Source organism: Pterocles gutturalis, unplaced genomic scaffold, assembly GCF_000699245.1.
Source record: "Pterocles gutturalis isolate BGI_N339 unplaced genomic scaffold, ASM69924v1 scaffold45189, whole genome shotgun sequence".
Taxonomy (NCBI): Eukaryota; Metazoa; Chordata; class Aves; order Pterocliformes; family Pteroclidae; genus Pterocles; species Pterocles gutturalis.
Window position 1 is genome coordinate 1 of NW_010132344.1, and position 13,236 is coordinate 13,236.

Consider the following 13,236-nt stretch of genomic DNA (forward strand, 5'->3'; position numbering starts at 1 on the left):
CACGGCCTTTCCCTCATCCACTAGGTGGAGGCAAATCCAAGAGAGATGAGGGACGTTTCTTTAGGACTATATGAAACTATCTATGTATTTTACATATCACATGCCGATTATATTCCAGTTGAAACATGGATAAGTATCTCAGGGAACATCAACAATGCAATATAAGAATGGAGGCTCATTATGTAGTACTGGATCTGTCCTATTCTGGCCTACTTGGGTAGAGATAACAAGGAAAACAGGGTGAAACAGAACTGACTGTTCCCCAGGCTGGGGACTGAGTATTCCAGTTGCTGGATGCTGTTGATGCCTCTCTGCTTTCACTCCTATAGCCGCCTGGGCTAGCTCAGCTAACACCGTGGTAGTGTCATTACCAGTGCTGCAGTCAGGCTGTAGACATACGTTTAATAAGCACGATGACCTGAGTTACATGACAATATAACACTTAACAGCAATAAGAGATTTATTTAAAGAAAAAAAATTAAACTGCTACAGCACACACTGCAAAACCTGGGAGAGAAACCACAAAAATAGGTATGTTCTCCAGTATCATTATGGTGTGAAAATTAATTTTCTTTATTAACAAATGTAGACCCCAATACACTGTCTTTGGAAGCTTGCCTGTATTGCTACTTCTATATTGCTATATACTGTAAATTGCTACTGCAATGAAAACTCCATTGCTATATATTGGAAAATATTTGTCTTGATATTTTTAAGCCTACATACCTACATTTTTTACATTATAAGTATCACTTATATGCTATATGTTTGTATGAGGTAAACACAACCAATTAAACAGGTCAGATTACATAGAAACAACATCAATTTTTAATGTGCAAACCTTGGTTAAGTAAACAGATATCACATTATTTAGGGAGTATGGATATATTATGGATATTTTGTTATCTGAACCAATTCTTCATGGAAACGCTAAGTAGACATTCTTACCTGACACACTCTGTATACACCGAAGTCCCCTTTTATCCAAAAATATGAGAAGTGCCCATAACCTGTTTGGAACAGATATGCAGCAACCAGAACTCGAATGTGCATGTACACAGGCAAAAACTGTTGAGAAAAATAAAGTACCTTTATACATGGCCACATAAATGTTTCTGGCTTTCCTTTTTTCCCACCCTATTTTATGCTTTTTCTGCATTGCGGTAAATCAGGTTTAACTAAGAAAAGAAACATTATGCTACATTTCCCTGTTTCTTACTAAGCTCTTTTAGTGCCCCAACCTCTCTGATGTTAATTTCTTCTATTTATTGCTCTACACTTTCCATATTCTGTTACTAGTCAAGAAAGACTTAAGAAGGGCTCTTTGAAAGCTTACCTTCAGTGGTTTCAAGTTCAGAACATAAAAACTAAGTGTTGCTAGCAATTAAAGTGATATTTTCCATGGAGGAAACAAGTCTATTTTTTCACTGGTTAACTAATGCATCAAATGCTCTTATCAATTAAATCTACACTTAAATAGAGAGAAAAATTGTTAATACCTTTTTTAATACTACAGGAACAATAGCATTAGTTATTAATTCTATTAAATCTTTCTTTTGAAGTAACATACCCAAATTGCATTCCCACTTAAAAAAGATATTAAATTCAAATCACTTACAGTGCTTGCTCCAGAGATATGATAAATCAAAATAACAAGTTGCATCCAGCCCTTCCACTCATCAGTCTGTTCTCTATTTAACACTTTAGTCTAATGAAAAACAAACAAGAGTGTTGCTATTCCTAAAAGTACAATGAACATCCACAAAATGAGGAGAAAAAGTTCAAAACAATAAACCATTTTATGGGTAAATAGATCTAAATTGTAAAAGCCTTCTGTCTAGTGGACACAGGTCTACCATATTTTAATGTGATCTATACTTGCTTGTATCTGAGCTATGCTCACTCTCGACTGAGTGACAGTGGCTAAAAGTGCTCATACCCATACGCTTTAAAAAAGATTTGCATCAAATTCCATGTAAACTTTATAGTGCTTTTTTGCAGATGAGTTACGCTGACTTTGAAAATTTAACTTTCAATATTTGCCAATTAGTTATTTACACTTAAACCGAGAAACAACATTGTAAGCCACGTGTCAACATGATCATTACCTCTTTGGTATTTTCGGTATAAAATACCCCCAAAACCAAGATATAGACGATTGGTATGAAGAAAGATGAATGTGTATAAAATTTATTCTCCTTCATGAAAAGATTTGCTCTGTCACATAGATAAAAATAGGTCATGATTAGACCAAGTTTGCAGAAGGACTGTAACAACATCTCTAAAGTAGAAACACTAGGAGCGCTGATGGCAGGTTTCTTCTCTTCTCCACTTTCCAAATCAGTGCATGATTTGTTCTTCCGATAATTATTCCGATGAATTAAATGGATAATTAAATATCCAATAATGGACAAAGTAAAGAAACAGAAAGCTAACTTCTGTATCAGAGTGAGAGGAGGCTCAGGCTGACAGCAGGAGCCATCAATGGGCTTCATTATCTTATTGCAGTAGACGTTCATAAGAATCATCGCATTCTGTCAAAGAAATAAGCAGTTTTGTCAATTAATCTCTATTAAAAAGTTTACATTTTCATCATAAGACATTTTCTTCTACATCATGCATTGACATAAAACATATGCAGTTCTCCTTTATCATTACCTAGATAAAATTTCACAGTACCCCCATATAACTAGTTGCATTCAACAGTACAGTCAAAACATCTCTTCCAAATGGGAAATGCTTTAGCTTCTTGAGGTAAGCAAAAAACCCTAAACCTCATATTTACAACGGAAAGGTTCTTTCTTCTGGCTGTAAAGGAGTTATAAAGAGCCAAATGGACTATAAATGAAAAAAACAGCTCGCAAACTTGGATCCTAAAGGGGCACGGTAACAAAAGTCTCTAAAACATTACAATGAGACTGAAACCTGTGGTTCATCCAGTACTTGACAGCAATGGAAACCCACAAAGGAGTGGAACTGAAAGTGACATGGTGGGAGAGCTCTTTCATGAGAAGAGCAGACTGACAAAGCTCAGAGGGGCTCACTGCATGCATATATATACTGGTAGGTTAGAGATAAAATAAGAAATTAAGTCAGTGGCACTCCATGCAGCCAGGAAGGTGTATATTGCGTGTTTACTTATCCTTTTCATACTCCTTACTAAGCACAATTATATGGGTGCATAGGGGAAAATTTACGACTTACTTCTTAGCACTGCTTTACAAATCATTACCACCCTAACTCATTCATGCAGATGAAGGCACCAAGTTTGCACTGAGGATCTAAAAGATATAGTGGATTAACAGCTATTTTAAAATACCTACACACTGATGTGTTTGCGATTATATTTTTTAAACGTCCTATATAACTGAGCGCCCTCCCACCTACTGGGATCTTCTGAACAAAATTTCATGAAGAATGTGTACATTCTCACTACATTCATATTTTCTGCCATTTCAGAATATTCACTTAAAATCTTGTTTTACTATTACTACTTTTTGATGTTGACCAGTGATAAAAACACTTACTGTATCTCTGCTTGATTCAGGGAGATGCAGGCCATCTGTAGACTTCATGATAGTTTCTTGTGCTATCAATTTTGATACACTGAACACTTTAACTTTAGCTTTGGAATTTCGGGAACTGCTGTTCAGAATACGAACAGCTGCTTCATTATAAGCATCTATTTTCTCATTAGTGATCATTTTCCGACTTTCACTCAGAATATCTTCATAAACAGGGTCTGAATTTGAAAGGACAAAGAACAGGAACATTAATCTTCTACTTGACAAACAGCTCAAGTGATAACAGGCTATTTTCATTTAGGTAGTCAGAATTATTTAATGGAACAGAAAAAATGTACAACGAGAAATGAGTGACTGTTACAGTAACTAGAGTAGTAATGAAAGTTGTTTATGATGAAATGTTCTTGCCATTTCCTAGTCATGCACATGTACTTATAGATTAGAAAACTTTATCCAGGCATGAATGCCTGTTTAATTTACCCAAACCTGTGAAGAGCATATAACAGAGGAATGCAGAGCTGCTTATGCCTTCTCTCAGTAATGGAACCCCCCAAGAAAAGACTCCAAAGCCAAGAGGACAGAAGATAGGCAGCAGAATAGACACGTGGAAGAAAAAAAAAATATCTCTCAAACCCTCTAGTTACTGCAGAAGAAACCAGCTTCTCATTCTCTAAGTCATAGTCCATAAGCACATTCCACTTGCTTCTGTTGATTCCAGTTTAACTGATGGCTGAATTTTTAGAAGAATGGAACATCACTTAATTGCCTGCAGGCTTCAGAAATTACGTAGAGCTTAATACAAAGCTATACGGGGTTCTAGATGAAAAGGTCAGCTGGAGATCAGTAAGTTGCTATGAAAACTACTGATGTTCGTAACTCTGGTGAAACACACTCTACGAGCTCTAGGTCAATTTACTTTAGCTATCTCATGCCTGCTTTTGGACAATCGATGTCTAGACAACTCCGTATACAGACTGCTTTTCCTCTTACTTGTTCCATTGAAGAGCTCAGAGATGACTTAAATGGACTGGATCTCTATCAACAGAATGTTGGGATGTGTCTGACAGCTAATTGCTTCTGTTACAGATAAAGAGAGAGGAATGTAAGAAGATCAGTCTGTGGATTCAGGTTAACCTCTAAAACCACCTTTGATAGGAACTTGGGTTATACAGTTCCTATGAACTGTAATGGTACAGCTGGGTATATTCCTCTCAGGGTTCAAAATCTGCCTATTTTTCTAACTGAGGTGATGATAATCTGAAACGCCATATTCTGCGTCAGATAAAGCAGGAGCACATTCTACCTATGAGCTCATTGTTCAGTGTCAGAGACATACCTTAGTTTTATTGAAGAAAAGCAAAAGAATCTAAGTTTGGTGCCATAATAAAAATATCACAGACTCATTCTGAACCATGACTTCAGGCTCCCAATCTTAACTCATTGGTGCTCAGTGTACAGAAGCAAGTTTCATTCTAGAGAATTAAATGCGCTATATTCTCTCGAGTATGTCTTTTCATTCTAGACATACGTGGAGGATGTACTTGTTGAAACTCTCCTATTATTTATGTAATATGAAAATTGAATAGAACACAAACACAGGGATACAACTGTTTTATGCACTTGTGTTCTTGACTTCCAGGAGGCACAGCACAAGGAGAACAGACCTGGCATATTGAGTCTGAGAGTGAGCTAACAAAAAATGAGGAATTCAGAAGGCAAAAGATTTTTCTGAGAGAGCTTTAAAATCTCCATCACTAGTAACAGCCAGTTAGGTACCATCTAAGGTACTTAGTAACTTAGGTACTAGTTAAGGCTGTAAGAAAGGCCAGATTGGAATTCAGCCAACATCATTTTTACTCTGCAAGTAAGCAGCATGGACTAAATTTTCCATATCCTACAAGGATAATGATTCAACAAACAGTGAAAGTACAAATTGTTACCTACTGTTCATTACTTTACCTTGTAAGACCCAGTAAACATCACTACTTTTTGCTAATTTTTCCAAAAGAGGTGCAATTGAAGTGATATTGATTTTATATTGTGTGAGGGCTTCATTGCTGCCATTGTGAATCTTGATAGACCACTGCAGAAATAAAGAAAGAGAGTCAGAACCTGTATGCCTGAGGACCCTTAATTAACTGATTCCATTGCTCTGTTAGTAGGTATTTTTCATTATTTCTATAAAGCTAAATTATTTTTTTAGTCTTTGCTTTTAAAGTGCTAAAAAATTTCTTTTGGATCAAGCAGCTGTCTAGACAGATAATTATATTCAAACAGACCATTTAAATATAGAATATATAATATTCAACTTAATGTATACTTAATTTTTCATAAATGAAATTATGCAAGGTGTTTTAATTAAAAGCCCCTTGACTTTGAACAATGATCAAGTAGCAAAGCCAGTCACATTATACAAAAATCATGGCCAATTTGGTTGATTTTACTCTAGGAAAACTGACCGCAGCAAGAGATGTGTGCAAACAAAACTTGATGGTAGTACTGAGTTCCAATATTTCCATATGTTTTGTAGATATCCACAAAGGAAAAAAAAAAAAAAAGAAAAGGAGCCATTTTAATTCCTGATTTAATCTTCTATATGAAATAACTCGGAGAATGCTATAGCAGCCCCATAATTTCTCCTAACTTCTAAAAAGGGTTTCCCACACTGTAGGAAATACAGGGTCAGCATTTTTTAAAAGTATTTTTGTATCTATACTGATCTAGCCAAAATCTATTAAAAAAAAAAAAATTAGCCTGAATGTAGTGAGCTCTCTAGTTATTTGTAAAAATCTACATTAAAATTTTGATGTAAGCCAGGTACACTGATTAATATACTTCCTGACAATATTATCAAACATAAACAAACATTTCATGAATCCAAGTAATATGCACCTGCTCTGACAACTCACACTCTGGAAAAAAAAAAAAAAACAAACAACAAAACAAAACAAAAAAAAGCAGTTTCTCCCAATAGCTAAATCTTTACTCAGGAAATACCTACAGTATTTAAACAGATGTTTTAAGAAGCATATTCTATTCAACAGGAAGTCAGAAACTAAGAAGCAAAGCACTGCAGTGACATTCTCAGAGCATCTCCTTTTCCCAAAATAAGCAAGCAACTGAGTCTTGTACGAGCTGGAGCTTCTCCAGCTTATAAGACTTTACTTCTATTTATAAACTGTTATGCAGTTGGCATCTTAAAGACAGGCATGTCCAGACCAAAGCAGCATGACCAAACCAAGAGCTAAGTTAAAGATACAGCTAAGTTTCAAAATCCTGACAAGTCTAAGGGCACACACCAGTTTAATCTAGCAGTGGGTTACCACACTAGTGCTAGCCATGGAAATATTGACGATGTGTCAGATTTTTTTACTTGTCTTCAAGTCCCTTAAAATAGGAGATGTTTCTCTTTGGCCAACTCTAGATATCACTACCAGTGTTTTGTGTAAATATATGGGTGTTACAAAGAGCTGTGCATAGAATCATAGATCACAGAATGGTTTGGGTTGGAAGAGACCTCCAAAGATCAGCTAGTCCAAGACCTTCTGCAACAAACAGGGACATCTTCAACTAGATCGGGTTGCTCGGAGCCCCGTCCAACCTGACTTTGAATGTTTCCAGGGATGGGGCATCTACTACCTCTCTGGACAACCTGTTCCAGTTTTTAGCACCCTCATCATAAAAGAATTCTTTCTTATATCTAGCCTGAAGCTATGCTCTTTTAGTTAAAAGTCATTGCAACAGGCCCTACTAAAATACGCATTGCATGCATACTGTTGGTTCATATCTCCTGCTGTCCACAAAGGACAACAAGCTATGGCTAATGTATATATGTATATGAGTAAAAGGACTTAGTTAAGAGACCTGTAGTTCTGCAACCTTACCTTCTGCATTCCAGAACACTATCCATTTATAATGGCATTTTCTGTGTGAAAAACAATGACTCATGCTAGTAAGACATGCTAGATTCTCTGACTGAGCAGAGATATTCTAGGTTTACTAAGATTCCTACAGCTCAAGTGGATCCCACAGAAGAAGAGAATTTGTGAGATTCACCTGTAAGGAAACAGAGAATTTCTGATCCCTCAGGAAATGTGTGGAGGTCTGTATACACATATGACCTTCCCCTAAAATTGAGGGAGTTCACCTTAGATCAGCATGCTCAGGAGCTTCCAGATTGGTAGAATGCCAGAACTGTCTCTAAATCAAACTGCTTTCAAATTATTTTGTTTAAAATGGAACACATTTTCCCCCCCTCTACATTTGAGCTGGTACGAAATTTTAATAGCTAATTCCTTTCAAATTCCAATTCCAAAATATTTAGAAGTAGGGGACACTAACTGTGGAATTAATGAGATGAGCAGTTGGTTTGACTCTTGACTCACAGTACCAGCCAACTACTTGAACAGACTACTTAGAAGGGGCTGCTGAATTCCATCCCTGGAAGTTTTAAAGACTTGGTTGATTCTTGTCAAGTGTGACACAGGTGATCCTGCCTTGTGGCAAACTGATGGATTAGGAGACCTCTGCAGGTCCTTGTAAGCCCTGTTTTCTGTGACGTTGCAGCTCATACCAGAGGTGGAAACTTCCAATGGAACAAGCCCGCCTGGATGCGTTCCTGTGTGATCTGATCTAGGTGTCCTGCTCCGGCAGGGGGATTGGACTAGATGATCTTTCGAGGTCCTTTCCAATCTCTAACATTCTGTGATTCTGTGAAGATTCAGGGAGGGCAATCTCTTTGGTTGTCAAATTATTCTTATAAAATTCAGGGTTTTGCCCATCTAAGTCTAAAAGATTCCAGATTGGGCCATGCTCAAAAACAAGCATTTTGTGCATGAAAATGCATCTCAGTTGGTATGCAAGTACTTTTATTTAACTTTTTTAACAAGTAATCTGCTTTAAACAAAGAAGTTACTTTACTTATTAGCTAGCTTCAAGCTAATCAATGCTTATCAACCAGTATTGCTGCCAAAAGCAAGTACCGTATATCACACAGCTATAATAAAACATATCTGATATTTTAAAGCTACTTGTTATAACAGAAAATATGCTGAGAGTGTATTTTTTATTAGAAATTAGGTTTAATAACTTCATCATGTAACCGACTTGAGAGCATAAAAGTTATCCTACTAGAACTTCCTTCTTTGCTAAAATACCCCATATATGTCTAACTTACCGTGGCAGCTCCTGCTACAATTATATGAGGTTTTTCCACAGAACCCTAAGACACAAAGTTAAAAGAAATTAATTTTAAAATATTCACAAATTATACTTATATTGAGCAGGTTCATTAAAACGCATATCTTGATTAACTGTGAGTCAACTTGTCTATCAGTTAATGGTTACAAAAGAATAGATGGCGGATATATTACATAACAGAAACTGCAAAAGTGCAAAACATCAATAAGCACTTACAATCATCAATTTATCAGCATAAGTTCTCTTTAAAAGCTATCTAAACATCTCCTAAGGTCAAGTAAATTGTAGATCATTCTGTTGAAATACTTTTTCTCTCAGTGTCTCTCTGCATTCTGAAACATCTGTTTGAGCTGCTCTACTGACTGAAGTTACCATAAACCCATTGCAGACTGTAAACCCGTTGCTATAACAGAACAAGGACAATGGACAGTTGTTGCCCTGGTCTGAAAGTTACAAGTAGGACAAGGAACAGAATAGGTACTCAAACAAGGAAAACAAACAGTGCTGATCACCTCAGTACAAGTCTTGCCTTGGCACAGCAAGAGTTTAGCAGTAAAATCACAGAATATCACAGAAAAAAGTAATCACAGAAAAAGAAAAACAAATTATTACTTCAGCTATCTTGATGGAAGGTGTTGCACAAGAATGACAAATATGGTAGCAAAAGAATCACCAGGGGCCGTTGCTAAATAACTCCAGGTTATTTAAAGGTCAACAAAGGAAGAATCTGTAAACATTTTACTCCTTATCAGTATTAAATACATAACTGACAACCTGTATCATAACTGAAACACATAAAATAATTAGTACATAATTTGATGGAAATATTGAAAAAAATAATAAAGGCATTCTTGACTTTCCATATTGCCTTTGTCCTCCAGTTTGGAACACTCACATTAACATAAATATAAAATAGAATCATAAAATATCTCCAGTTTTAAGTGACCCATAAGGATCAAAAATATTTGGTCACATAAAAGCTACTGCAGATACAGAGGAAGAGAAACGCCAAATCAGAGTAAAATCCTTTCAGCTCTTAAGAGGGTGAATCAACCTGCTCCTAGAAAGCAGGGTTTTACTGGTTTGGTTTGGGGCTTTTTGGCCCAAGTGAAGCCATCCTTGTGAGACCAGGAGATGCCAGAAACATATACACCAGTAAACATCCCCCTTTCACTATTCTGATGTCCAATTTCAGATCTCTGGTACATAACTGACTGAATATATGTGATATGTTGCAGTTGCTGGACACCTAGTAATTATAGTTGTGTGTATGGAAAAAAAAAAAAGAAAGGTGGTAGTCCTCAGTCAATTGCTGTATTTTCCTAAAGGAAGCAGTTTTTAAGACAAACCTCAGTCCAAGATTTGATACATTGCCTCATAGAGCCATTAACTTCTGGATACCATAGGAAATCCTGTAAAATAAATACAGATTTACTCTGTAAGCTTAAAGAGAAGCAGTAGACTAATAACAAAAATTCAAAAATCCCAAACTAATTGCCATCAATTCAACTGTGAAGGAAAAACACTTGGCCCAAAATTAGCATGAAAAGCCTGACATCAGTCTAGCATGGAAAGCAGGAAAAAAAAAAAAGGGGGGGGGGGAACCCCAAAAAGCCTCCTTTGCCCTATGAAAAAAAAAATAAATTTTCATTTGTAGTTCAGGAGTTGGAACTTCACCAAGAATGTAACTTCTTAGCTTCTGCCAAATGGGATGTCCTTGAGTTTCCAATGCAATCAGGACTAAAACCAAACTCACACCTATAACTTATTTATTACAACTTGCTTTTTGTTCAATTTACAGAGTTTTTACCAACAAGTTTTTTTTCTTCTTCTTCCAGAACTTTACATAATGTGATTGATAGCTTGAAATCACAATTTTCAAACAAAACTAAAACAACATTTTACATTATAACTTCATAAAGCATTAGCAGTTTAACAGTGCCGTGGACACTAAGCGCATTAGCTACCGACTTTTTTTTTAGATGTCATTAGTGCCCAGCCTTCATCTGGAAGGACAGCCTAGACTTTGACTAGTGATATTGTCTCCCAGGTAAAGCTGAGACTACCTAGCATCTAGTTACTCCCCAAGTGCAGAAATATCAAAAGGACTACAAATACACAATAAAGTGAAATGGCAGGGACTACATATGCAGAAGTTATTGTAAGGAAACATTATAATGCAGAAAAACTACGCGAAGAGAGGAAATCTCTACATTCCACCTTCACAGACTTAAAGATTTTGATAGGTCACTTGAGTACTGTCAATTGACTATTTGGCAGGAATCTGTGAGCTATTAGGCAGGCAGTTGCAGTGGCTGAAGGACGGAAGGGTCAGTATGATGACTAGAAACAGCAAAATTAAACTCTCCACTTGTTCCCAGTGATTTTCTCTTTTGTTGGTCAAGTGTTTTCCACATTCAGATTTCTGGGTCACAGCCACTGTGAACATGAAAATTCAGCTACCATGCCAATACTGTCAACAGCAATATGGCATCAAACAAGGAAACAGCAGACTAAGAATATATTCTTAGCTACCCAGACATCTCCCAAAAGCCCAAACCTGCCATCTCAAATCTTGGTGACTGGACACCTACCAAGGCTTAAAGAGTTTTGAAGATACAGTTCTCTGTCAGGCTATGCCAACAAGCATTGTATCAGCCCCTTTGTCCTGCCTTGTATTTTGCCCCCTTTTACAGCATTCACATAACCATATGATGAGCCACATCAGACCTGACCAAAAAGAAACCTTACAAGGGAAGTTTTTGGCTGAATCAACTCCTACACCAGTCCACCCCACAGCTGTACCACGGCTAGTTACAGCACAAACACATAAACAGACTGTGAAAGGCAAGAGAGTAGGACAGCATAAGCTTAAATTGCCATGGGCTCGCACCTTAAAATGTTATTCTGTACCCTAAATCTTAACCTTGTACACAAACAAGTATTGAAAACTCACTTGCAGACAACTCAGCAAATACACTGCTTCTTTAGTTTTCATGAACAGAGAATGAGTTGTCTCCAGGGCATAAACAAATACATGACTAGCAGAATCCCAGTGCTGCTGATAGCTGTCATGGGAAGCAAAGAAAGCTATTGAGGACACCATTACAATTGCCAGGGCAGAGGAGAAGAGAGTCCTTCATAAAACCTACCCTCACGAACTTTGTTTCTTTTATTTTTTTTTTTAAATATCCACATTATAATCAACATTGTGGTTGCTTCTCCATGCAAAAACAGTGGAAGGAATACTTGTTGGGATACCATACAGAACTCAATGGCAATTATGACAATTACCACTCCAAATAAATTGAACCCAGATACATATTCTTGCAGCAGTGGAAGAGTAAACTTCCTGGCAAAAGCTATTCTTGGGAAGGCCAAATTAAAAGATCTGACAAAAAGAAAAATTGTACACGCTTCCAGAGCTTACACAGAAAGCTAACACAGCATGCAAGTACCCAAAGCCAAAGTCTCTCGAAGAATCTTATTCAAAATATAATACATTAAGATACACTCTATTTAGTGGAAAATTGATAAAGAATGTTGATGGTCTAAAGCTTCCTTTGACTTTTACAGTACTTGTTAAAATTTGAAAAATCCAGCTCTAGCTGCAATTTGGATTACACTGTATGAAATAATAATACGCGTTATTATGGCTTGCAATTCAATGCCAGATAAAAACTTACCACTTTAATTGAAGCAGATTTATCTTCAAAGGGGATATTTCCATGCTGTCAAAAAACCCAAAACAATAAAACCAAAGTAAGACAAGGTTTCAGAAGAAATAAAAATATTTACATTCATATGTTAATTTGTTCTCACCCAAAGGTTTACCTTCAGTAGAAAGGCTTTTTCTTGTATAAACTTGTCAGCATACTCATGCAAAATGTTTAAGTTACTTCCCTGGTAAAACAATCTACTCACATAAAGGTTTATCTTTCCTATAAGAAATCTATCCAACAAACTCTGAAATGCTTTCTGTTCACTCTGCTACAAAGGTATAAAATATTTTCCTAAATTTAGCCTCCCAAAATAAGAAAAACTTAAGACTTTTTTTCTTTCTTTTCTTACAGTTCCTTTCCCCAGCCTTCCTTTTCATCTGCCCCTCTTCTTCGCACAAAACAACAAAAACAGTTTTAATTAAAGAATAAAGGAAAATAATCTCAAGCAGAAATAAAGTCTGAAATGCATTATTAAATTTGCTGTGTGAGATTTTAAGAAATCAGAAAGGAAGCAGTCAGATCATGCATACACAATCCTCCTTTAAAATATTACTACATACTATATTAGTTTCAATCCTGGTCCAAAAGAACAAGTGTATTTCTCTTTCACAAACCGAGATCTTGATTTCATAAATACTTGACAAAAGATATCTCTTGACTTAAAATAAATTATTGCACTCTTATCATCTCACCATCACTTTTGGACAGCAACTGTGAGCTAACCAACAGACTAGGAAAACCAAGAGTTATCTGATGAATCTAATGTCTTGTTTGCCTGCTGCCTGCTGGAC

The 13,236-nt window shown here is 36.4% G+C and overlaps 1 protein-coding gene across 1 annotated transcript in view; it reads right to left on the reverse strand.

The window, feature by feature from the left end:
* Positions 1–948: 948 nt before the first annotated feature.
* Positions 949–13,236, reverse strand: part of LOC104467186 (CAS1 domain-containing protein 1) — a gene marked incomplete at its 3' end in the record, with an annotated part of 14,002 nt that continues 1,714 nt past the window's right edge. The window contains exons 3-10 of the mRNA XM_010080868.1: positions 12,410–12,454; positions 10,073–10,135; positions 8,701–8,745; positions 5,484–5,607; positions 3,528–3,742; positions 2,109–2,534; positions 1,619–1,708; positions 949–1,068 (exon numbers count right to left, since the gene is read on the reverse strand). Of these exons, the coding sequence (XP_010079170.1) occupies positions 949–1,068; positions 1,619–1,708; positions 2,109–2,534; positions 3,528–3,742; positions 5,484–5,607; positions 8,701–8,745; positions 10,073–10,135; positions 12,410–12,454 (1,128 nt within the window). The remainder of the gene's footprint in view (positions 1,069–1,618; positions 1,709–2,108; positions 2,535–3,527; positions 3,743–5,483; positions 5,608–8,700; positions 8,746–10,072; positions 10,136–12,409; positions 12,455–13,236) is intronic.